At 34.6% G+C, this 27,670-nt stretch overlaps 1 protein-coding gene across 2 annotated transcripts in view; it reads left to right on the forward strand.

Annotated features, from left to right (window-relative positions):
- HOMER1 (homer scaffold protein 1) overlaps positions 1-27,670 on the forward strand; it is a 178,406-nt gene that overhangs the window by 90,475 nt on the left and 60,261 nt on the right. For both annotated transcript variants that reach the window (XM_035291337.3, XM_002744829.6), the window contains exons 2-5: positions 2,746-2,902; positions 8,632-8,763; positions 12,529-12,621; positions 21,049-21,188. In XM_035291337.3, coding sequence (XP_035147228.1) covers positions 2,746-2,902; positions 8,632-8,763; positions 12,529-12,621; positions 21,049-21,188 — 522 coding nt within the window. The remainder of the gene's footprint in view (positions 1-2,745; positions 2,903-8,631; positions 8,764-12,528; positions 12,622-21,048; positions 21,189-27,670) is intronic.

Here is a 27,670-nt window from a genome sequence, read left to right on the forward strand (position 1 = left end):
ACTCTATTTAAGCATCTGTTTTCTATCACAGCTGTCAGTTACTTATTTTTAGAGAATCTATCATGGTGAAGAGGTTTTTGTTTTTAACATATCCATCTTTTCTCACCAAATTGAATTTTTCAAGGGCAGGGACCATCTCGATCCTACATCTTGGTATGTGATAGATATTCAATAAAAGTTTGAATCATTTATTAGTATGCCCTGTCAGATGCCATAACATCCTCATTACTTCTAGGAGTTCTGTTTCCTGTATCCATAGTGAAAATTATTTCCCTAGTCTTTATCATACAGACTTTGAAGTGCAGGCTTTTGACTGCAGAAATCTTAAACTATAATTTTCTTTAAGAAACCAGTTATTCTGAAGAGAATTGAAGAAAGCTGAGTACTTAGTTGATATTCAAATATCTTTGCTTATGAGATAGCTAGTTTACTTTAAAGATTTTTATTCTGAAAAAAATTAAATTGTGTGGATTAATTAAATATACGACAATATGATGTAGAAAGTCTTGACCATACTAAAAACATTGCACTTCCATTGAGTAAGGATTTGTTGATTATAGAAAGCTTGCAAAAGCAATATTATTATCTTAATACTAATTCAGCATTTTAGAATATATGTTTATTAGAACACACTCCTATAATTACCAACTTGTGTTGTTTAGGTGAATTTAGGAAATTTAACCCCTGTCACATTAAAACAACAACAAAAAATCAAGTAATCAAGTTAGTAAAAAATAGAGTGTCCTATCTCCCTTCCTTATATGTGCCTTAATAGAGTTGTGTATGAATAGATGTTCCTATGACTTGGAACTAGCCACTCGCAGCTTGACCAACAATGCTTTTACCTCAGACTTTAATTAGAAGATAGAAAAATAGGGGTTGCAGGGCTTTTGGAAGATAACCCAAGCTATAGCACCAGCTCACTGAAAGTCAGTGGTTGAGGATGGGGAAACAGGGAATGAATAAGACCTATTCCCAATTCAGAGTTCATCATCCTGATAATTGCCAGATTGTTCATAATTATTTGTTAAATGAATCCGTATATGATGGCAGTTAAACAAGAAGTAATGGCCCCACTTCATTTTTTTAGGGAGTGGCACAAAATATATCACTTTCTTTTAAGAAAGAGTCTTTAATAAAAAAAAGTTGTATAGAAGGTTTCCAGAAATAAAACTAGGAAAGAGCCAGGTTACCTACAGGGAAGGTACCGCCCTTTCACACCAACTCTGTAAGGGCTGAAATGGATATAGGAGACACCCAACCTCTTATTAACCTTAGGAGCCATTTTGGCATGGACTCAGATTTGTCTTGCCCATTTTTCTAATTTTTCCCCTCCATATTCACCCTTCCTTTCTTCAGATTTAAAATTTTAGAAGTTAAAAAATTCTTTATAATTTTAAAATCAATTTACTTAATAAATATTAAATTTTTCGCTATGACCTTAAACTTCTTTAGAAAAGAAAAGTGTGTAGTGAAATGAAAGAAATGAGCTTTCTTTGGGCTCTTTAAAAAAAAAAAAGGCTTGATAAATTCTGCTTCCAAAAGAGTTTTTACTCAGAATTGGAAATTTTTGAATTATAATGCTTCTATATATACATCATCTTATGCTTGTTGTTCATACTGTAAAGAATTCTGTAATGATATTTTAAATAAGTATTTTTTACTAGTTTTGGTTCTTTATAATTTTTAAAATCTCCTTATCTTTAAGGCCCTGCTTGATTTAAGTAAGAGGTATTTGTGGTTTCAGCAACTTTGTTTTCCATATACTTTAAAGCATAGTAGAGATTATAGTAAATGTACACTATCCCAGTAAATTCTTTACCTATTCCCAGAATAATGTGGTTTTAAATGGGTAAAAATATTTACCTTGTGAGGATCGAATATGAGATACTTATATTTTAACAAAGCACAGTTTATTCTCATTATTCACCGTAGTTATGTTTTATGAAGGTGCCAGCGACACTAAGTTAGCAGATACTGTACTGAACCATTGACCTTAGGGAAAAATACTGTGTCATGTTCCTACAAGCTTCTAGTCATGACATTTCCATCAACTAATCAATGTATAACCATGTTTTATGTGTGTTTCTATTTAAAGACACCTTGCTTAATATATATTCTTAATGTATTAACATTGAACTGATGGCCAACAGCACTGTAACTCATGTCTCAGTGAGACTTATCTAACACACATATTTTCTCCACATTACAGCCTTTTTGCACCTAGGAACAGCTGGCATCTGGGAACACTTCAGCATGATGCTTAGGGGCCATTTTAAACAGTGAAAGCACCAATAAAATGTGAAATGTGAAAAACATGGTGTTAAATAGACCACAAAAAGGACACTTGTGTATGTAGTATGAGAGCTGAAACAAGAAGGCAATGTCACTTTGTTCAGCTTCAGATGGAAATGTGCCACGTCAAGCGACGCATGGTTTTGCACTGCTCTGTGTGTATCTGTGAAAGACTAAGAATGTGCTGCAGTATTGATTTGGGGGTTACAAATAAATTTTAGTGAGTAGGTTAATTCACATATACAGAATTTTCAAATAATGAGGATTGACTATAATAGTTTTTAGAAAGCTTATGATTGAATACTTAGAATATGCAGATTTGAAAGTTTCTCTTTTAGGGATGTGGAAATTGTTGATTAAGCAGAATCATCCTTGCAGTTTTCATGTTCTCTTGTCTAGTGAAATAAAACTGGCTGCTTTCAGTCCATCATTTTCTTTTCTGCCCTGCAGGGAACAACCTATCTTCAGCACTCGAGCTCATGTCTTCCAGATTGACCCAAACACAAAGAAGAACTGGGTACCCACCAGCAAGCATGCAGTTACTGTGTCTTATTTCTATGACAGCACAAGAAATGTGTATAGGATAATCAGTTTAGATGGCTCAAAGGTAAGCTACATTTACTTCTAATGATCTGGCTGTTTTTTCTTTTTTCAGTATGGCATTTTAGTTTTATTCAGAGAATTTTACCTTCATTTAAATAAAATGTTTCCTTTTGAGTTCTTAAAGCTTTTAAGAAACAAAACTGATTATTAAGATAGCAACATGTTTTGTCCACTAAATTACTTTAATTAACCACTTTATTGTTACATGCCAAAATAGTCTATAAATTTGAGGTCATTCCATTTATTTAATATTCATTGCGTATCTGTTGTGTCAGGCATTATGCCAGGTACTAGGAATATAATGGTGGACAGAATAGACATGGTCTAGAATTCTAGGAGCTCTAATTCTTTTCAGATATACTGCTATAGACTGGTAGCAGTTCAAAGTCCCTACGTCTTAGGAAGTTTGCCAATGTCAATACTAAAGCTGACATTTCTTATCTGAAGAGAAGTATAAGGACAAAACTTACTGTTTTATTTTTAGGAGAGGCAGATAGTATAACAGTTGGGAGCAAGGTCTCCCTGGGTTCACATCTGAACTCCACCATCTACTGAGTGTTTTGTCTTTGGGCAGATTACATCTCTGATCCTCATTGTTCTCAACTCAGTACTGGTAGTTGTTAAGGATTAAATGAGTTTATTATTATTATTATTATTATTAATTATTATTTGAGACAGAGTCTTTCTCTTTTGCCCAGGCTGGAGTGCAGTGTTGTGATCTCGGCTCGCTGCAACCTCCACCTCCTGGGTTTAAGCCATTCTCCTGACTCAGCCTCCCTAGTAGCTGAAATTACAGATATGTGCCACCACACCTTGCTAATTTTTATATTTTTAGTAGAGACAGGGTTTCACCATGTTGGCCAGGCTGGTCTTGAATTCCTGACCTTGTGAGCCACTGTGCCCCAGCAGGGGATCTTTTTATCATCAGTGAACTGTGTAGAACTCACTTTGAGAAATTTCAAAAAAAATCAGATTCTAAGATTGTAGATTTAAAGGGTATAGAAAGATGAGGTCTTCAATTTATTAAAGCCATGAGGCCTTTCCACTTCCAGGAATTTTAGCAATTAAATAAAGGGGTTAAGCGCACAGACTGTAGAAATGTTTGTTTCTACCACCTGCTTGCCATATGTATTACTCCATTCTCACACTGCCATGAAGAAATAGCTGAGATTGGGTAATTTCTAAGGGAAAGAGGTTTAATTGACTCACAGTTCTACATGGTTGGGGAGGCCTCAGCAAACTTAGAATCGTGGCAGAAGGTATGTTTTCACAGGGCGGCAGGAGAGAGAATGAGAGCAAGCAGGGGAAATGTCAGACGCTTATAAAACCATCAGATCTCCTGAGACTCACTCGCTAGCACAAGAACAGTATGGGGGAAACTGTCCCCCCATGATTCAGTTACCTCCACCTGGGTCCACCCTTGACACATTGGGGATTACAGTTCAAGGTGAGATTTGGATGGGGACACAGAGCCAAACCATATCAGCATCCCATCTCAAGCAAAGTATTTAGCTTCTGCATGTAGGGCTGGGCACTAGGGTTTCTGCCTGTAATTCTAGTACTTTGAGAAGCTGAGGCAGGAGCATCACTTGAGACCAGGAGTTTGAGACCAGCATGGGTAACACAGTGAGATCCCATCTCTACCAAAAAAAAAAAAAAAAAAATCAGCCAGGTGTGTTGGTGGATGCCTGTAGTTCTAGCTATTCAGGAGATTGAGGCTGAAGGGTCCCTTGAGCTAAGGAGTTCCAAGCTGCAGTGAGCTATGATTACACCACTGCACTCCAGCCTGGAAAACAGAACGAGACCCTGTCTCTTAAGGGAAAAACAGCAACAACAAAACTTTTCTATGCCTCACTTTTCTCATCTGTAAAAAGAAATGAATAAAAATACCTACATCATTACACCAAAGGGTTGTTGTAAAGAGTAAATAAATTTAGGCAAAAGCACAGTGTGTACAGTAATCACTATACAAACACTGCTATTGTTATTTATACTATTACCAGGTGATTATTGCCTAGTGTTTTGTGGGGAATAAAAAATAACTTAATGCTAAACTTTTCATCTGTTTTTTCTGTGTACTCATTCCTTATCTCCTTAACTAGATTATAAGAACCCAAGGGCTATTTGCACTTTGTGTCTGGTACATAAGTAATTAACATGTATTTACCTGAATAATTGATCTTTTTTCATTTTTACTTGGAGGATTTAAAGGACTTGAGAAATAGGAATAGTTCATTTCTGTGACGCTTTATTTAGTGAAGAATAATTTTGTCATATTTTATAACTGTCTGGTTTAGTGAAGTTTGACAGATATTAGATATTATAACCTGAGACTCTAGAGTGTTATTTTATTTCTTTTTGCCATATTTGAATCTTGAATTCTCTGCAGTCTGTTTTGTTTCTGGGCCCAAATGACAGACAACATGTCTCCTTTAGAAGGGAGGATTAAAAGAGATAACAGAAAAAGATAACAATCCTCCTTTATTAAAAAGGAAGGCTAAATGTTCTAGACAAGTAAAGGTCAGCTGAAGTAGTCCCATGTACAAGAAACGAAACCATATGGAAGTGATTAAATAGATTTCATTTGCTAATTTAACCTTTACCAGATTAAAATACTTTGAGTTATTTTAAAGGAAGGAATTTTAGTGATTAAATAATCCTCATGTATTCTTCCCACCAAAGCAATATGAACTGTTGCTCTGGCATTTCCATTCTGAATGTACTTTACTGATTATAATTATTAGAATCATAAATAAGTCTTTGGAAAAGCTTTTTGTTTTCTATCTTCTGTAGCAAAGTTCTATTTTCTATTTTCTAATTATTTTCTAAACTAATGGTCTTAACTGCTGCAGTTCCTACAGGAGTAGTTGTTTTTTAAGTCATCAGTAGTGGTTTCACTCAGCTAAACAAGTGTTTTCTCCTTCCCACCCCCACTTCTGCTCTTCATGATTCAGTTGGAAAGCCCTTAGGTGCCCTGCCTAGAAAATGTGCACTTGTTCTCACTTAGTGCCTCTCTGTGCATACGAAGTTTGCCTTAAGGTTTTCTGATTATGCTACAGAGACATCAGCATGGCCATGCGCCAGGATCAGGGCATACTGTGTGACCCGTTCATGAGGTAGTAATGACACTGCATTTCTATCTCTTCATTAATAGGACTAGAACTCCAGGGTTGAGAGATATATTTATTTTAAAGAACAAGTCAAAGAAGCTAAGAAATCAAGCTTTTAAAAAGTGTGAGATCAGGGCCAGATGCAGTGGCTCACACCTGTAATCCCAGCACTTTGAGAGGCTGAGGCGGGTTGATGACCTGAGGTCAGGAGTTTGAGACCTCACATGGAGAAATCCCATCTTTACTAAAAAGAACAAGAGCAAAACTCTGCCTCAAAAAAAAAAAAAAATGTGAGATTATCTATCATTTTAAGGTTTTCTTCATTAAAGAACAAGTAATACAGAGGCAAGGAAAGGTTCAGATTAGAGATTAAAATAAAACTTATAAAAGCAGAAATAAATAAATTTGAAATAGTTAAAATAAGGGGGCTTAGTCACCAATTAACAGCACATTGGTCAGTTTTCTTAGTTGCCTATAAAACCTGTTGTTGACTCACTTTTGAGTTATTAGGGGCACATATAAAATGCCCTTATCTTTTAGAAAACATGGAGATCCCAGCTGAGATGTGCCCCCGCTCAGGACCAGCAAATCTAAGACAGTGCCTACCAGTCTTGACCTTCTTGCCTTTCACTCTGTCACATCTGGTGTTCCCAGTACTTACTACTCTCTGAAATTACATTGGTCAGCTACTTATTTATTTATTTATTGAGACAGAATCTTGCTCTGTCACCTAGGCTGGAGTACGGTGGCACGATCTCAGCTCACTGTAACCTCTGCCTCCCAGGTTAAGTGATTTTCGGGCCTCAGCCTCCCAAGTAGCTGGGATTACAGGTGTGTGCCACCATGCCTGGCTAAATTTTTATATTTTTGGTAGAGACAGGGTTTCACCACGTTGGTCAGGCTGGTCTTGAGCTCCTGACCTCATGATCCACCTGCCTTGGCCTCCCAAAGTGCTGGGATTACAGGCATGAGCCACTGTGCCTGACCTGTCAGCTATTTATTTACTTGCGTGTTTACTGGCCCCTCTTATTCTAGACTGCAATCTACAATTACGTTGCCCTTGTTATTGCTGTGTCTCAAATTTTAGAACTGTGCCTGGCATTTAAAAGGTACTCAATAAAAAAGTTGAATAAACGAATGATTTCTTACCATTTGTTAATAAATTCTTTTCCGTTTAGTCTTTTCATTTGATGCTGTTCAAGTTAGAGAAGTTATTAGCCACATTTTACAGATCCAAAATGACATACTAAGAAAAGCAGTTTTTGAACTGAAGGTTAAGGAAGCTGTATAAGCATGAATATGTAAATTTTGTCTGAGGTAAAAACACTTAATTGAGGATAAGGGTTCTTACATCATAATAGATGACACATCTTCTATTTGAGAGAAAGGGACCACTCTGTTTTTTTTTTTTAGTAGGACAGGTATCATGCATTCATTTTTATGACTTCTTCAATTCCCGCATAGCCCATAAATATTTACTTTTATACTGTTGTTCACATGGTAAGCAAATTTAGTTTTGTTCAGAAAATGCTTCATTTTTCATTCCACATTTAAGAGTTCAGCAGATGACTGTTTATGGATTTGTTAACATCTATCTATTAATATTGGAATCACTTTGTAATCTTAAATTTGGAGTGCATTAGACTAAAAAAAGATTACTCACTTTTATGGTATTGGAAGAGAGAATGAGTTAATATTTTATGACAATTGAAATTTATTATGGTGATCACCAAAGTTAATATTTAGTAACATTTTAAAATGCTAGTTTTCTAAGAAATTATGTGTTAAAAATGATATCAATTCTCAACATCATGAATCTATATACCATTTTATGAGAAAAGAAATGAGTAAACAGTTGACTCTTGACACTGGTTTGAACTATTCAGGTTCACATACACATGGATCGAAAAATACAGTATTTGTATGATGTGAAAACCAAGTATTAGATGGCTGACCTCGTATATGCAGGTTCTGCACTGCTGACTATGGGACTGGAGTATGCCTGGATTTTGGTATACACAGCGGTTCTGGAACCAATCTCCCAAGCATAGCAAGGAATGCCTCTATATTTAGAGATTTGTTTTTTTCCTTTAGTAAAGGGAAAAAGTACTAAACAATTGAAAGTCTTTTCTTTATCATAATATATTTCAGATAAATCAGCTTGAAGAAAACTCAATTATGGATTTTAGAAAATCAGTGTCATATTTTCTATGTATATATTTTGAAAGATTCTTTAGAGGGTGACACCCTACTTTTAAATAAATCACTATTAAGGCCTACTTTCCTCTGGTGATTATCATCCAAAGTTAACAAATATTGATTCTAAACATTCAAAAAGAAAAAACTGACCACATTAAAAACTCTTTGACAATTTTTGGATCATAGGTAAACTTATTGAGTGAAAATGTTGAAATTTTTGATAGTGTCATCATATTTATATTTTAGTTAACATTATTTCCACACTGTCACTTACAATGCCAGAAACTGTTTCTGTAACTATCTTTTTGTATTTAAGATTGTGGCTTATTAATAAATCTATGTTTTTATGTAACAAAATGGTCTTATATTTAAATGCCTGTTTGCTCATTTTTTGTTGGTTACTCATACTTGCTTTATTTTCCAGGCAATAATAAATAGTACCATCACCCCAAACATGACATTTACTAAAACATCTCAGAAGTTTGGCCAGTGGGCCGATAGCCGGGCAAACACTGTTTATGGATTGGGATTCTCCTCTGAGCATCATCTTTCGAAAGTGAGTTAAATCATAAGATTTGAATGAAAATCTTCAAGTCATATATTTTAAATATATGATACCAAATGGAGAGTATAAAATAGAGGAGAAATTTATTTAATATTCTCAGAACAACAGTAGCAACTTTAGAGCAAGAAGCAAGTGATTATTAGATTCTACTGTCACTCGGAATATGTATCGTACACGTTAAAAACAGGCATCATTGGTTGAGAAGGATTTGTGTGGTTAATTATCTGTATGATAGGAATGAAAAGGTGAGGATTATCACTTCAGAATAGATTTTTGTCAGAGATTAGCACCCTTAACTGGAGATGGTCTGCAAGAGAGGCAGATACCAAGCTCTTTTGAATTGTGAAAACTCACTCGGACAGTGATATAGATTTCAGCATTTTGATGTGACAGCAGGTACATATAAATTACTGTGTTTAGAGAAAATTGTGCTTTATCTAGATGTGGAATATTCTGAGTTTTGATGCAGTGCAGACTGAGATACTGTAGATATCATGAGGAATTTTTAGATAATACAAATTGACCAGAAAGGCCAATAAAATGCAGAGCATCTGCAGGCTAAGTAATGGAAATAAAACAGTTCTGTCAATAAGCAAAAGCCACGTAATGTTTATACCACCAGCACCTTGGGTTCTTGTGGATGTTACACAAGAAACAATCTCACTCACTTTCCTCTTCAAATCTTGGGCCTACCAGACCTAAAGATTTACACTTAAAACCTCTGTTTGAAGTATTCAGTTAAAAGGATAACCAGATTTTTAAAATACTTTACATGTGATTTGATATACGCAGGATCCGATACTAAAACTCAGACTAGAGAGCTGAAATTATTCAAGTGCAGAGAAATCAGGCTCTTGTAAATATACACTGTTTATAGTCACATTAAACTTTAAGCCATTTTTCTTTACAGAAGTTATTCTGTATTCAAATTCTTAAAACTGGGTTCTTTTTAGAAATCTTACACTTTTGTGAATATGTATTGAATTTATTTTGTTTCCTTCTAATTATAAACATTTCTTAACACTGTTTTCAAGTGTTTTTGTTATCTTTTGGATATGAATTATAGTTTAAATCTTAATTTTAAGGCTATTTTAACTTTTGCCTTGGCGATTATGAATCATTTTCTGTCGGATGATTAAAACAAATATTAAGGCCGGGCATGGTGGCTCATGCCTTTAATTCCAGCACTATGAGAGGCCAAGGTGGGCAGATCACTTGAGGCCAGGAGTTGATTGGCCTGGTCAACATGATGAAACCCCATTTCTACTAAAAATACAAAAAAAAATTAGCCAGGTGTGGTGGTACACATCTGTAATCCCAGCCACTTGGGAGGCTGAGGCAGGAGAATCATTTGAACCTGGGAGGTGGAGGCTACAGTGAGCCAAGATTGCGCCACCGCACTCCAGCTTGGGACAGAGCAAGACTCTGTCTCAAAAAAAAACAACAACAAATAAATATTATCTTTGGTTTCTCTTATATACATCTTATTCTTTAAATATATTTCTTGAACTGTGGTGAAGATAAGAGTTTTACATTCAAAGTATCTCAGCATAACTAGGATACAGGTATCCAGTGAACATTTTGCCCTTCCATAAACAGTTCTATTGAGAAATTATATGTTTAATATTTTTGCCATCATTCAGAACCTTATTAGAACTTGGGGTTTTTTTGGTTTGTTTGTTTGTTTTGATTGTCTATTAAAGACCAAAGCAAAAAAAAAAAAATCTATAAATATAACCACTTGCTGAATTTCTTAACTTGACAATACAAGAACTAAATCGTGGATTATTTTCTCAAACTTGCCTTAAATGCTTTTTGGGCTAAGTAATTTTGTCTATAAATTAAGTTCTTCATTATATCTTTCAGGTTACTGAGCAGTTAACTAATTAAGCAAAGGAATAGTTTATTAACTTCCGTCAATTCTACTCTTTTCCCTTGTTTCAGCTTTTCTCTGAGAATGGCTTTTATTTTTCAAAAAATTTTTTTTTCTTTAAAGTTAGCATATGCTTTTGACCAGTCTTACTGGTGGCAAATCTCCTAGTATTTGAGGGTGCTTTGAATATTGGGAAACAGCTATTAAGCTCTTGGAGCCAACTGAAGCTTATATATTCCCAGAACTTGGCTCTAGGAGCTTAAGATCAGTCTCTCCTGAATGTTTTGATCAAAGATGTCAAAATCACAATTTATTGTTTCAGGCTACCTTGTAGACTAATTTTGGTGTTTTGTAGACTGTAGAAGGCTCAAAGGAGTTTGTAATCTTTTACATAAACGAAGCAAGTGCATAAATATTCTAGCTCGTTTCGTCATTTAAATCATGAGTAAGTCAAAACATTGTAAGTATTTGGGGAAGGCAATTCTAGACAAAGACATCTCAAAATAAGGGAAAGTAGCATCATTGGGAAAAAAATGTGGTCTAAGATTAACTGGTATGAACAAAATTCCAGCTATGCTTGGATTGTTAGAGTGCTTACTAAGTTGTATTTTGTTATCATGGAAACCTAAGCTGTCACTTTTTTCTTTTGCTGAAAACTCAGGATATAAAAATTAGCAATAGTGTAGATTTTTATGAAGTTGTGAAGGATTTTAAACATTCACTATTAAATGTTAAATTAGTGTCAGAAAAACCTTGTGTACTATTTCATATAACATAAAGAGAAGTTTTGTTTTGATTTCGTTTCTACCATTGTGAGTTGAGACCCTTGTAACTTTGTAATCAGATTTTGTGCTGTTTGGAGATACTCTGTTCAATTAGAAAAATATAGTAGCACGAATTCACTTTCCTGAGCTACACATTATAGGTAGAAATGACAAGGTTTAAGGTAAGAAGGAAAAGTTGTGATAATGACAGCTTTAATTTTGACCCTCCTCCATCTCTCCAAGATTAGAATATCACAAGCCTTTCTTGCAAAATTTTTCTTCCCAAGATGGAAATTAAATCAGAGTTGGTTTATGGCAGTTTGAGAATATAATTTCATGTTTTAATTGCCAACTCTAACAGATATTTTAAGTATAGAGATTGGGGGTTTTAAATGTAGTTATTGTGTAGTTTTATTCTCTCTGATAGTAGTGATAGTCTAGCTTTCATTTCCAAAATATAAACAGATACTCTTTGTGGCCAGGATGTTTTATAGTTTCCTATAAGCTCCTAAGAATTAGCATTTCATGTACAATAATTTTTGTTTTGAAATTGTTATCTATGTTAAAGACCGTTGAGTATTCCTTTCTGCTGCTATATGTGAGCTGTTTAGGAATCTTTGGAAATGAATTTTCGTTGTGTCAGTTAGTGCAAATACTAAATATTATTTGTATTGAAAATAAAATGTCTTGTGTATTATGAAAGTTTATATTTTAGTAAAATTTAAAAACATTTTCTAAATACTGTGATATTTACAAGTGGATATTTGTGAAATTCAGTTTTCTCAATGATAAAGATAGCACAGTATGCTTATGTTTACTGATTCTTTCCCCTACCTTGGTCTTAGTAAATTATTTCTGAACAACCAGGAGGCCTTTAGGTAAGCTAGCTGACATTGAAGTCTAATTTAGATATATCATGATGTTTTAAATAAGATTTGTCAGAATACTTCAGAGTGCACAGACAAAGTTTTGGAACTAGGTTTCATTTCCTGTCATTTTCATATTAGAAGCTATAATTGATTTGGAGGCTATGTTGCTTGTATAGAGTCAGTTATTCAGAAAATGAATAACTTTATTAAGGTAAAGGTTGGTTAATGTATGTAGTCTTTATACATTCAGTTTGCAGAAAAGTTTCAGGAATTTAAAGAAGCTGCTCGACTAGCAAAGGAAAAATCACAGGAGAAGATGGAACTTACCAGTACACCTTCACAGGTAGGTATATAATTTCTATTCTTAATTATGAGCCTTGTTCATTTCAGATAGTATCCTTTATGCCAGAATTAAATCTCTAAAGCACACATAGAAATGCACCCTTTAGTGTGGTGATTCATGCCTGTAATCCTAGGACTTTGAGAGGCTTAGGTGGGAGAATCACTTGAGCCCACGAGTTCAAGACCAGTCTGAGCAACATAGGGAGACCTCATCTCTACAAATTAAAAAAAAAAAAAGAAATTAGCCAAGCGTGGTGGTGCAAACCTGTGGTCTCAGCTACTTGGGAAGCTGAGGTAGGAGGATCACTTGCCTGGGAGTGCAACTAAGGCTGCAGTGAGCTATGATTGTGCCAGCCTGAGCAACAGCAAGACCCTGTCTCAAAAAAAAAAAAAAACAATGAAAGAGAGAGAGAGAAATGTACCCTTGTACCCTTTAGTTAATTTGTGCTGGTGGAAAAAGGTTTCTCTACATGCCAATGTCTACACAAATATTTTTAATCAAAATTTCAGTTTAGTAATTAAATTCAAATTACTTAATGTGCTTGTAACTTAGCAAAAGTACATAAAGATCATGTGATGATCAGTCAAATGTAAGCACAAGGGGAGTCATAGGAAAAGTTCAGGAAAACAAGTTTATTATACTCACAGGTCCTAGAAACAGGGAAAGTCTTACGGTGGTCAAGAGACAGAAAGCAGGAGTGAGGGGAAAGCCGAGGTAGAGCCTTTATTGGAATTTCCATGGGAACAACAAACCAGAGGAGAAAAAATAGTTTAGGATTGGCTGGTTTGAATAATTTCGGGGACTCTAAACTATAGAGGTGGTCCATCATTGCCTAGTAACTGGCCATGGAATTATTAAGTTAGAGGAATATTGTCTCCTGGGATGTATGCACCAGATACAGGAGACATGGCTCTGGATTGGCTAGTTTACATATCAGAGGCATACTCTGGACTGGGCTCTTGCTGTCCTTAAGAATTAGCTAGCCCTAGAGGGAAGAAGCAGACACCTTCCAGCCAGGAAATGTTTTTTAAAGATGTCAAAATGTCATAATATACATAAATTTAAAATATGCATGCATGCACACATATGCATAAACAATAGGGTTTGTTTTACATACTTTATTTATTTACTGACTGGCTGAGATAGAGTCTTGCTCTGTCACCCAGGCTGGAGTACAGTGGCATGATTTTGGCTCAGTGCAGCCTCTGTCTCCCAGGTTCAAATGATTCTCATGCCTCAGCTTACTGAGTAGCTGGGATTATAGGCATGTACCACCACACCTGGCTAATTTTTGCATTTTTAGTAAAGGTGGTGTTTTATCAGTTTGGCCAGGCTGATCTCGAACTCCTGGCCCCAAGTGATCCACCCGCCTCAGACTCTCAAAGTATTGGGATTACAGGTATAAGCCACCACGCCCAGCCTGTTTTACATATGTTTAAAATATACTTAAATCTGACAGAACATCGTTATGCTGAGTACTGAGACAATGGTTATAGGTTTTACAAAAGTATCACTTTTTGTTTTACCAAAGGACCTTTTACTTGTGCATCATAATCTTTCTTCATTGGGAATTATATCTCTAAGTAAAGTCGATTAAATTACATTTGGTACTTTTATAATACAAGGGTTTTACTGTCTGATTCATATAGAATGCCAATATTTTCAGCTTTTTAATAGTAGGCTTTTCTAAAATTAATTTTTATTTAAATTGTGTTTTTAAGAGTAGGATTCAGCTCTGTGCTGTTCTCCTGTAGTAATTGTTTCTGAACTGTACTCAGTAGCTTTTATGGAAAGCAAGAATCAGATGTTACAAATGTTTCTCTGGAGTAATGTCAGTAGTAGCAGATTTACATGGAACTTTCTTGAAGGCAATTCCTTGAAGATAGGAATTGTGTTGGAAGTCAATGACTAACCAAATGGTTGGAACAATTCAGAAAATTATTTGTTCTTTATCTCCCTCTCTATTTTTTTTTTTTTTTTTTTTTTTTTTCTTTTTGGAGACGGAGGCTCGTTCTGTTCTGGTTGGAGTGCGGTGGTGCCATCTTGGCTCACCACAACCTCTGCCTCCTGGGTTTAAGCAGTTCTCCTGCCTCGGCCTCCTGATAGCTGGGACTACAGGTGTGTGCCACCACGCCCAGCTAATTTTTTTGTATTTTTAGTAGAGACGGGGTTTCACTTTTTTATTCAGGATGGTCTTGATCTCCTTACCTCACGATCTGTCTGCCTTGGCCTCCCAAAATGCTGGTATTACAGGCATGAGTCACTACTCATGGCCCTCCCTCTTCACTTTTATCACTCAGCTGTATTTGGTAAACTCTACTGGTATAGAGTTGATTTTTTTTTTTATAAGAATAAAGGAGAGCTCTGTCAAATGTGCTTAAAGTATGTATTCCCTCATAGACTAAAGGTGTACTCCAGATTGAAGCCAAAGCTTCCATTATATGTCTGTACATGCACCTGGAATAACTTAGATGATCATTTTGAAACTTCTCTTGAATCTGTCTTCTCTGAGTGCTGTGAACGTGTAGTGATACTTTTAAACATAAAAGCACTTTTAAAATTAAGTGCCAATACATGTTGGGAGCTCTAATTCCTCTGTTAAATGATTCTAGTGTTGCAAGAAGATGCAACAAACAGCACATTCAGTAAGAGAGTTTAAGCAGTTCTCCTGCCTCGGCCTCCCGATAGCTGGGACTACAGGTGTGTGCCACCACGCCCAGCTAATTTTTTTGTATTTTTAGTAGAGACGGGGTTTCACTTTTTTAGTCAGGGTGGTCTTGATCTCCTTACCTCACAATCTGTCTGCCTTGGCCTCCCAAAATGCTGGTATTACAGGCGTGAGTCACTACTCATGCAATTTTAATAAAATTGCGATGGATTAAGCTTTACCATTGTAATTAGTTCCTGTTTCTCTAATCATAACTTCCATTTTTGTTTAATTGCTCATGAACCATTGTAAGTTCCTGCTAAGACACCTGTTCCTCTTTGGTGGAAAGAATGACTTTAAGCCTCTGCTTTGATTAAAAGAATATATCGAGGAGGCTTATATTTGAAAAATACTATGAAATACAAAGAATAAGGAAATATCTTGTTTATCGATATTTGATAACCAAAATAAATAGACCTAAATTTATCTTATGAAAACATTTGAGGTCTAATTGTCAATTTAATATGCAGAGGCCAGAGAGAATTGTTGTTTAAAAAGCATTTGTCAGCCAGGCATGGTAGGCACCTATAGTCCAAGCTATTCAGGAGGCTAAGGTGGAAGGATTCCTTGAACCCAGGGGTTTGAGGCTGCTGTGAGCTACAGTCACCTCACTGCACTGCAGCCTGGGTGATAATATCTATATCTAATGTGTCTGTTTTAGTTCGAATTGTATGATCATTGGCCTTGCCCTACTTGATTCTTACTGGTTTAATGCCATCTGCTGAATTAATGCTGCCTGAAGAATGTAACATTACTCTGGAATTTAGCAAAAGAACTGTTAAGTGGGATAATTGATAATAGGTTAAATAGGAAAATCAATAGTAGTAGAAACTTGGTTGGTCATAGCTTTTGGTTTTATTTGAGGGAGGTATAAGAGACCGGTTAAAAGTTTGAGTCTGACAAACCTAGACATAAATTATTTTTGTTGCTATGTATTACACTTGGTTGTTTAACACAAGTGTGTTTAATACTCATGTGTTTATAACATGAGTATTATAGGATCATTGAAATAAATAAGTATGATAATTACACAATGTCAGGTCATGGTTAATATTAGGGGCTCTAGAATTTGGATTTGAATCTGGGCTCCAACCCTTAATAGTTTTCTGAGCACAGGCAAGTCACTATTCTTCCTCCTCTGTAAAATGAGAATGAGAACAGTATGTCCTTATTAGGAATATTGTGAGAATTAAATGAGGATTAGGAAGTGCTTAGCATGTAGTAGTAAATGCCTAAAAAATGTTAACAACTCATTTTAGTTGTAATGGGGAGAACGATGATGTAAGCCTCAACCTAGTGTCTGGCACTAATGGTTATCTTTAAAAATTCAGATGCCTTAATTGTGTATTTATACTATGTATATATATATATTTGAAAAATACTATACATCAGAATTCTGTATCAGAATAACCTGAAAGACTTGCTAAAACTCAGATTGGTGAGCCTCACTCGCAGAGTTTCTGATTTAGTAGGTCTAAGATGGAGCCCAAATATTTGCATTTCTAACAACTTTCTAGGAGATGCTAAAGCTGTTCCTATGTTAGATATTTTATTATAGAATATTATTTATGCCTAATTCAGGTATAGGTTTTATTTTAATTTTTAGCCATTTACATTTTAGTCATTTCATAGTATTTAGCCTGGCTTTCATTAAAATAACCACTCTAGTTTTCCATTCAAAATCAGCAGTTTACATAGTACTTAATTCAGTTATATAATTATATAAATAGAATTGGCATAATCACGTTTGGAACACATGCAGCTGACTCTTGATAAGCATTTAATGCAGCTGGTGGGTGCAAAACATCCAAGCAGAGTGACAATTAACCCACTAACCCAAAGCATCAATCAGCCAGTATACTTTACATAGCAAAGGAAGAGCATAAATTAATCCAGAAAGTCAGATTATAAGAACTTCTGTGATTGTTACAAAATGGATTTCAGAAAGGTGGCTGTAGATGGTGACCAACTATAGGAAGAATGTGTGACAGAGGATATGGGGATCTTGTTTGAGATCTCAGCCTCATCTTCCTTTACGTATCCTTTTGCTGTCTTTTTGGTTCCTTTTTCTTTCTTTCCATTCCCACTGTTATGGGATCTCAAGACTGTTAGCTCCTCCCCCAGTTTTTCTGTCCGACTCTCTGCTCAGAAAAGAGTAGTGTTCTCATCTTTAAGTATAAAACACTAGAGTGGACTGAGTCTTTCATGAATGTTTGTTAAATGGTAAAGAAAGGGCCTTGTTTTCCTTAAGCCAACGAGGATAAAACTGTAATGGGAATTTAATTTCAGGTTTTATTGGCATGAAATGGAAGATGGCAGTGCTATTTGGTATAGTGGATCATGGGAGTGCTGCTGCCTACCTCCTCAGCCCACCCTTCTAATACAGAGTAGGTCTGCGATACCATCCTAAAGGCTTGTCCCAGAGTGAGGGTCAAGGTCATTTTTTTTCCATGTGTTTCAGAATATTTCTCATTTTTTGGCTTTCATAGCCAAAATTTCAGCTGTGGGTTTTATTTTAATTTTCACTTAGGTTACCCACTTCACAAATGGGTAGGAAGAGAGAGAATTCTTAAGCATTTTCTGAATTTCACATCTGTGCTTAGGCGCCTTTTTTATAATACGTTGCATCTGCTAGTTTTGATTTCTTTGATATTCTCTCAGATTTTTACTTCCAAAAATACATTTTTTCTTCAATGTTATTATCCTTTTTCTTCCTGCAGATTATTTGTTTTGGTGGGAGGTATAGGGAGAGTTTCTCAGAAACAAAATGAGATGTAAGTGGTTTTATTTTCTCAAAGCAAGGATATAAAGGGTATAGAAAGGTTCATTTGATCTGTTTTTATTTCATTTTATTTTTTGCTTTTTTTCATTTTTCTTATCAGCTTTGGGTACACACACCAAAAACGAATAACTGAAGTAGGATGTTTAGGAAATTACACAAAACTTAGATGAAAAAAGAAGTAGATGTTTAGAATATGTTAAATAAAAAACGTTTCAAGTACTACTTTTAGCATATGTAAAATTTCTGGAAGGTTTTACAGAATACTTTTGGCTACCTCTGGGGTAGTTGGAGGGAAAGAGGGTTTCATTTTCCTTTTGTGCCCTCATGTACTGTTGGAATTTTTACTTGTTTTTCATCAGTAAATACTAATTTTATATGTTTAAAGCTGACTTTTAAAAAACCCAATTTCTCAGTTGGTTCAGAACGAAAAATGAAATTAAAAAACTAAAATACCATGCTTTGGGTGGGCTTTTTGTTTTTCATTTTAGGCATAACGATCTAGGATCTAGGATAACTAGGCAGTTAGTTAAATGTAGCTAATTAAGTTTTCTGAAGAAAAGCTCGCTGCATTGAGATGTTGAAATTGCTACAACCTCTCTTTCTCTCCTTCTTAACTTGCCCCTGGGAACAGTCTACTTTAACAGCATTTAGATTTGTAGCCTCCCCAAGTCCCATGCCTCAAACCCTACTCCCTGTTATTTTACTCTTGAAGTGACGGGAGCATTTATCCCAGAAGATGATAACAACCATGAGGCAAACTGCTACTCCTCTTCCTCTCTCTCTTTTCATCCCAGTGTACTTTTGCATACTCTTGACAACCAGTTCCAGTAAATCCCTGAGTTAATCCTTGATTGCTAACCCTGGTTATGCCCTTTAAGTTTAACAAGGTAATTTGTTTTGTTTTTTGTTTTTTGAGATGGAGGCTTGCTGTGTTGCTCAGGCTGGAGCGCAATGGCACAGTCTCAGCCCACCGCAACCTCTGCCTCCTCGGTTGAAGCGATTCTCCTGCCGCAGCCTTCCAAGTAGCTGGGATTAGAGGTGCCTGCCATCATGCCCAGCTAATTTTTTTTGCATTTTTATGGAGACGGAGTTTTACCATATTGGCCAGGTTGGTCTCGAACTCCTGACCTCAGGTGATCTGCCCGCCTCGGCCTCCCAAAGTGTTGGGATTGTAGGCATGAGCCACCACCCCTAGCCAGTAATTTGTTTCTGTTGTCATTTCTACTGAATTGAATCTTCACCAGTTTAACTGTTTAGCAGATTGTACATTCAACCTTTCATTAATTTAGTTTGGCTTGGCCTGTCTTGGAGAGAAATAGGCCTGATTTATTAATACCAAAGATGATTATTTTATAGTTTCTTACTGGCTGGTTAAATATTTTCTGACTAATTAATATGGTCCATAACTGACTTAGAAGTAGTCACTTTGTGGTTGCTGCTCCCATTATTCACTTAATAGGATTTTGACTTTGTTGTAAAACATTTTTATATTGTCACGTTATACTGTAGATTCTATTCATGAACTGACTGCCAGCTAATGGAAGCAGTGGATTTAGGAGAAAGATTTAATAAAAATGAAATTAAAAGTCAAAATGCAGTTTGTACTGAAAATTGAAAAATGGTTAAATGATAATGTGGAATTAAGAAACTGTCCTTCTGATCTTTAATAGCTTGAATAGTTTATAGCATTATGAAACTATTAGTTAAAACACTTAAATGTGAAATAAAATACATACAGCTGTATAAAACCAGAAGTCCCCAAAACAAGTCTCATTATGTTAATATTTTACATATTTTTTCTAGCACATCCTGTGTAACATTCTAAATGTGAAATATATAAATATCATAACCTAGATTCTGCTTTACATTCTGATATTTTAAAATTATATGTATTTTGCTACATTGCTCATATTTGTCTTTTATTAGAGGAAATCTTGTATTCTTTTAAGTTGACAAATTATAACCATTTCTAACCACTCCCCTGTTGGACACTTATTTTTTTTCCCCAAACATAGACAGATATTTCAATTGTGACATTTTATTGCCAAGGGATCATAAGAGGTCCACCAAGCTCCTCTTTTAACAGTCTGGTTTTAACGCCTCCCCTAGTTAATAGGTCTATCAAATGACTTCTCATTCTGATTTCCAATAACAAATTTAGATAATCTGATGGTGGCAGACATAAGTGTCTGCTTGAGCTTCATTTTAAATTCAATTTATTTAAAATGAAATAAATTTTAATGTTATTTAAATAAATTTACTTTGAAAGGCAAATCTTAAGGAAAAGTAGAAATAAGACAGGAAATTTTGTGAAGAAAAATAATTCCATTATGAGTACCAGACAAGATAAGCTGAAATGCACTAACATCATTATAGATAATAGGTTATAGAGGCATTTCTGCTTGTTTTTCTAAGTAGCACTATAGGGATTGAAAAGTAGGGCAGATAAAAGGTGCTGCAAATCTCATTCATCCCTTGGCCTCCTCCTCTCCTCACCCATTTCTTCTCCTGTACTCTTTCCATTATCTACTTCTTCCACCAAAATCACATCTTCTCGCATTTTCGTGAGTCTTTTCTTTGGAAGTTTAGTAATTCTTTGAATAGCTTTTATTCTGACGAATTAGTTATATAAACCAAACGTTTTTCAATTGTTTGAAACTATGTTTCTAAAATATGTTGTGTTTCCATTTCTAAATTGTATGTTTCAGAGAGTTTTTTTGAGTTGCCCAGCTTCAAAAAGCTTTTTTTTTCATATGTTGCCATGAATAAAAAATAAAAATTTTCAAGTTTTATTTTTTAAGTCTTTGACTCAAATTTCAGCTGAAATTTGGTTCATCAGTAAGCATACGTCAAAGGCAGTTTTAACCTCAAGATGATATCGTGTGCACTTTAACAAAAGTGTAATTATTTTTTATTCCCACCCCACTTTTTTTTAAAGGAATCTGCAGGCGGGGATCTTCAGTCTCCTTTAACTCCAGAAAGTATCAACGGGACAGATGATGAAAGAACACCTGATGTGACACAGAATTCAGAGCCAAGGGCTGAACCAACTCAGAATGCATTGCCATTTTCACATAGGTACAGATTCAATTCAGCAATCATGATTAAGTAAATGTGTAAATATGGAAATGTTTGCTTTCAGGAACCCTTGTAGTTACAAGCTTTAAGTGAAAATTCTAGATTGACTTTGACTTTTTTTTTTTAACTGCTTCTGTTAACCTCAGAAACAAAATACACAGACTTTTTATTAATTTATAGTTTGTAGTTGCCTAGATGGACTGCAGTGAACATATCCTTTATGTAGAAAAAGGAGCACTAAACTAATTACAGTACAAATGTTTTTCAGTGGAATAAAATAGTGTAAGTTGCTTCTACCTGTCTTTTAACATGGCCTCTAAAAGGCCTCCTTTATTAACCTGGTTTCTGTTTTTGTGTATGTTCCTGAAGGTTATAAGTTGCAATTTTTTTTAAGTAGGCTTTCCACTCTGAAATTAAGTTTTATCATAGTCTTCGAGGCGACCACATGATTTCACAGAAGGAAACAGTGAGATAACTTCTAACATGGGATTGTTCGTGTTAATGGCAGCAATCTTTGCACACCAGCTAACAGGAAATAAGTCTTCACTTGCTTTAAAATCTTAAAAGAATTTGATACTCTGAAAATATATAATTTATCCTAAATGTGTTCCAAACCAGTTATATTAATTATTGGCCATGCTTGGTGTTTTTAGGGTATAAGGAGGTCTGTGCAATTGCAGTCTTGGAAATGTATAACAAATACCTATCACTCATCTGTTTAAAAGTTAATCTTTATCCTTCTTTGGAAACTTTTCACTAGGTTAATTTTAGTTAAAATTAGGAAAACAATTTTCCTTTATTGTACATTTCTTTCAGGGACCAATTTTTTGAAAAAAATCCTTTGGCATGTTAGCTAAGTTGAAATGAAGTGAGATACTCTTCAACTGTTTCTCATGAGAATTTTTATTTCAGCTGAAATTTGTTGAATATTAAGGGCATAGGATTAAATATAGTAGAGGCTAACATTGAGAGACCTTATTGTCAGGCTGAGAAAGAAGAAAAAATTAGTTAAGATCTTTAAAGGAATGGCCAGGTACAGTGGCTCATGCCTGTAATTCCAGCACTTTGGGAAGCTGAGGTAGGAGGATCACTTGAAGCCAGGAGTATGAAACCAGCCTGGTCAACATAGTGAGACCCCTGTCTCTACAAAAAATATGAAAACTTAAACCAGGCATGGTGGTGCACACACCTATAGTCTTAGCTACTTGAGAGGCTGAGGCAGGATGAGGCAGGAAGATCACTTCAGCCTGGAAATCCAAGGCTGCAGTGAGCTATGATTGTGCCACTGTACTGCAGCCTGGGTGACAGAGTAAGACCTTGACTCTAAAAAACAGAAAAGATTTGTTTAGGAATGAACAGAGGAAAACTGACTGTGAGCCTATTCTAATTTGTTGCTAACAGTGATAATAATTTTATATGAAACAGTAGACATACTTTGAAGTTACGGATTTATTGCTTTATTGCCGTATAACCATATTTTCTTTTTATAGTGATAAAGATGACTGAACACATGAAAAATTTTAGTTCTTCTGATCTGAATAATACATTTACATCGATTTGTTAAACATAGTCTTTTAAAATATGCAGTTACAATTAAATAATGATATTAATATGCAATTTTAAAAAATATTTTACTATGTTGAGGAAAGGAAAAATTTTCTTCCTATTAAATTGTTTAACATATCTATTTAATAAACCTAAAACTTCACTGAACATAGTTATATATTTGATATTTTTGGACTAACACTTAAATTGAGCCATCTGTGTTGAATACTGTAGCATTTAGAAATAAGAATTTTGTATTTAACATTTGTAAAAGCTATTTTTAGTTTATAAGCCTAAAATTTTCTAAATTTCTTCAATTTTGTTAATCCTTAATATTTGGAATTACTACTTGGAATTGGTCTTCTGCTGATTTTTGTCTGTTCTGAAGAGTCTAATTAGAGGTACTTTGACTTGAAGTACATAGCTGCTTTCACAATGAGAATTCATAGATTAGTCATGGAGATACTTGACAGAGTTCTGAATATAAAACTTAGCAGGTCAATTTAAGTTTTTAATTATGTGAAGAGTATTACATAATCTTGTAGTTCTTATTATTTTAAAAGTACTTCACAGGATTTTATAAGCCATTTTCAGAACTTGTGATTTTACATTAATCAGTATTAATCAGTATTCAACTAGTTACTTGACTGAAAACAAGATTTCCACCAGAGGTGTTGAACATTGAATATTTTAAGTTAATGCTAGAATCCCAGAATATCAGAGCTAGAAGAGACCTTAGAGGTAATATAATCCAAGATTTTCCAAACTATGGTAGTTTGATATCAATTTAATAGGCTATTTGTAGCTTTCTGAAAAATGAAATATAATAAAACCAAAGAGAAAACATCAAAGTAAAACTCATATTAAGAAGAGAAACTGTTTCAGTAGTATACATATATGTGTGCATGCCGATTGTAGTGTAAAATGTCAAAGTTTGAAAGCATGTGCCTTTGGCATGTGGAAGACTAAATCCCAGCAGCTAGGTGAGTTGCCTAAGTCACATAGTTCATTGGTAACAACTTCGAGTCTACAGCTTAGCTCTTTGACCCTGGTATGCACTGTCAGATACAGTACATTAGGCAGATATCCAATGCAAGCACATTCTTGTGTCAGGAAGTTAGTAACTGTTACTATCCTAGGAGACCTATATAGAAATAAGATCTGTGTTTCATGAATTAGAGACAGTATATTAAAATAACTTTAATTGAAATCTGAAACTCACAAGTGTTTAAACTGGACACACTATTATTTTTTCCCATTGTAACCAACACAATTAAAATCTTACATTTTTAAGGCTTATTTAGACTATATTGCTTTCCTTCTTCATCATGTGTTATAGCAGAAAAGAATGAGTAGCAGAAAAACTTTTGGCCAGTTTTTCTCTGTTTTGGTTGATTCTATTTTACTGCTAAATAAGGAGCAAAATCACTAGAATGTCTATGTGCTAAAAAAAAAAAAAAAAGATGGGGGGCTATAGGCAACAGTGATCTAGTCAAATTAATTAAGAGCTGACTGTAGTAATAGCTACTTAGCAAGCCATTTGTTCTTTTTTTAAAATGCAAATTTTATGACTAAACCTCATGAATTTGTTAATTAACGTATCAAAAGAAGGTCCCGCTTTTCATTTAGCTCTGAAAGTTTTAGTAAGGTGGTTACAGTTAGTTAAGTCTTTCTTAAAAAGTTACTTAGCTTTAGAGAAATAAGCAAGATTTAAAACATTTTTAATATTTAAAACCTTTTACCATAAAAAATTTCAAGCATATATCAGAGAGAAAATACTATAATGAACTCCTGTAAACATGTGACCTGCTTTCAGCACTTATGAAAAAATGGTCAGTCTTATTTCATCTCTGCCCTCATCTACTCCTCCTCCACTGTGTTGTTCTTAAAGCAAATCCCAGGCATAATTTCATCCACAAATACTTTTCTAAAATTACTTTTGAACTTTTGAAAAACTTACTCACTAAGCTGTTAAAACTTTTTATATTATTTCTGATTTAGTGGCATTATAGATTACCTTGAATCATTACTACTTTCTTTGATTTTTAGCTATGCCGCTGAACTAAATTTTAAATGTATAAGCGGCTCAATACTCATTAGTGAAGTGCCATAGTACTGTATTATATCCTTGTCATAAACTATGCAAAAACATTCTTATTGAATAAGCTTCAGTTAATTCATACTACTTTAGTATACTTATTTTTAAAGTTTAGAGATGTGTAGAAAAGGGAGATCATGAGGATGAAATGTGTACTGATTTTTTGGGGGGAAATGTTATTAAATTTTATCTAAATTGTTATTTCTCTCTAAAAAATTTTTTTTAACCTAAATTATAATGTCTTTTGAGATTGAGGAGGTATACACTTGAACCAATTGAAGGCTTTAGGACATCCTTTGAAATTAATCTTAGATTAGCTATACGTCAAGTAAAGTTGCTATATACTAATAATTCTGGCATATACATAAGAGGGAAAGTTTTGTTCTCTTTCCAGGGAATTATTGTTTGCTTCATAGCATCCATTGTCTGGAATTCTAGAATTTACTTTCTTTTTTAAAATAAATAATAAATAATAGATTGTTAAAAAATTTAAAGTCATTGAAAATTATATTGGAAATAGTTGATTTTATAGTATTCCAGTGCTGTCACAAAGTAATACTGAAAACTAAACGTTTTTATTTTGTTCATTACAATTTTTTGATCCTCAGATATACAGTACTATGTTGATAAATAATTGTTACCATATTTTTGAGAGTTCAGAAAAGACATATATACATTAGTTTGTGAAGCTATTTTTGTACTGATAAATTTTAATAACAGTTTGATTATATTAATAGAACATGGCCTCTTTTAAACACTGATTATATTTAGATTCTTCAATGTTTAGATAATGTGTTCTCATGGTGCTTCTAGAATTTATGTATTTTGGGGATATTGCATGTACCTTCTATTCTGTTTAAGAGATTGTTTTCTGCCACTTTATGTGTTTCCAACAAATAATCATTAAAGGATGTATGCAGAAATGTCACTTTCTAGCATATTAGTTTTGCTTTAAATCAGTATAACTACAGTTTTATCAAAATGTATGACATCTGTGTGGGTTTATTCCATTTATATTTATTATCAAAGTTTTAGAAAGCCCCTACTTTAAAACTGTAACTAGGAATTTTTGTGCAATTTCAAAAACTAAGTTTCACTGGAAATTTTACATAGCATTTTAACTAAATGCTAGTTAAATACAAATACACCAAAAGAAGTACAAAATTTTTATATTTAACAGAATAAATACAAATTAAAATACAAAAATAATGTTTAATCTTTTTTTTTTCTTGAGACGGAGTCTCACTCTGTCCCACAGGCTGGAGTGCTGTGGCGCGATCTCAGCTCACTGCAACCTCTGCCTCCCGGGTTCAAGCCATTCTTCTGTCTCAGCCTCCCAAGTAGCTGGGATTCCAGGTGTATGCCACCACGACCAGCTGATTTTTGTATTTTTAGTAGAGACACAGTTTCACCATGTAGGCCAGGCTGGTCTCGAACTCCTGACCTCAAATGATCTGCCCACCTCAGCCTCCCAAAGGGGATTACAGGTGTGAGCCACTGCGCCTGGCCCTAATCTTCGTGTGTGTGTGTTGGAGGGGGTATGGGGCGGGGGGGGTTCTCATTTCTTTCTTTTTTTTTTAATATATATTTTTTTATTTTTTTGTTTTTTATTTTTAAATTTTAAAATTTTTTTGTTTATTTATTTTTTATCCTAATCTTAAATATAGTTTGGATTTACCGTACTTTGAAGATGATAAAGACAGGAAAACAGTGAATTGCTATTAAGAGCTCTCAGGTACTATATTTTCCACACTGTGACATGTTACTTTTTTTAATGGGTAGTAAGCAAATCTTAGATTATAGTAATAAACTAAAATAGAGTAATTTCTATGGATAACTTTTGTTTGGATAAGACTGGAGTATATAAAGCTGGGACTTCATTTCACAAGAAGTGACTATTGTTGATAAAATTATAGGTGAAAATTTTAAGTTGTAGGATTCTCCCTAATAATTAATATCATTATTCTTCCACCATCAAATCTCAAAAACTAGGTTTTTCTAGATTAATTTGAAGGCAAGGAACACTTGTGAGGCATCGTAACAATTTAGAGATGTCAGAATTTTTTTCCTAATTGTGAACGGTAGTATTTTATAAGAAGTACTGTAGTAGTTTGGTCATGTATACTGTTCTGCATTCTCTGGAAACTGAGAAGCAATTTTTTTTTTCCTGAGACAGAGTTTTGCTCTTGCTGCCCACACTGGAGTGCAGTGGCACGATCTCGGCTCACCGCAACCTCTGTCTCCCAGTTCCAGTGATTCTCCTGCCTCAGCCTCTCAAGAAGCTGGTTTTACAGGCATGCACCACCATCCCTGGCTAATTTTGTATTTTTAGTAGAGATGGGGTTTCTCCATGTTGGCCAGGCTGGTCTCAAACTCTTGACCTCATGATCTGCCCGCCTCGACCTCCCAAAGTTCTGGGATTACAGGCGTGAGCCACCGTGCTGAGCCTAGAAGCAATTTATATATTTTAAAATAAGATGATTTAAGAAATGTAATTTAGTGACCTAGAGTGTTCATTAGCTTTCTGTACAGATATATTTACATTTTCCTATCTTGATTTTTTTTTCAAAAACTAACCTTTATTCTCTAAAGATTTTGAGGAAAATGTTAAAATTTGCTAAATTGTTTTGTCAGACATTATCACTTGATACAGATTATTCACAAGAAAAAAATGATTCTTCATGTGAGATGAAGACATTATTAACCCACCTCCAATGGCGATTTGACTCTTCCTTTTCTCCACCTCTGCCTTACTGTAACAATTAATGGGAAAGAATGTTCAACCCATTCCTAGTGATTGGCAGTTTCTCTTTTCAAGACTAGCTGGAATTACAGGTTT

Source organism: Callithrix jacchus, chromosome 2 (assembly GCF_049354715.1).
Source record: "Callithrix jacchus isolate 240 chromosome 2, calJac240_pri, whole genome shotgun sequence".
Lineage (NCBI taxonomy): Eukaryota > Metazoa > Chordata > Mammalia > Primates > Cebidae > Callithrix > Callithrix jacchus.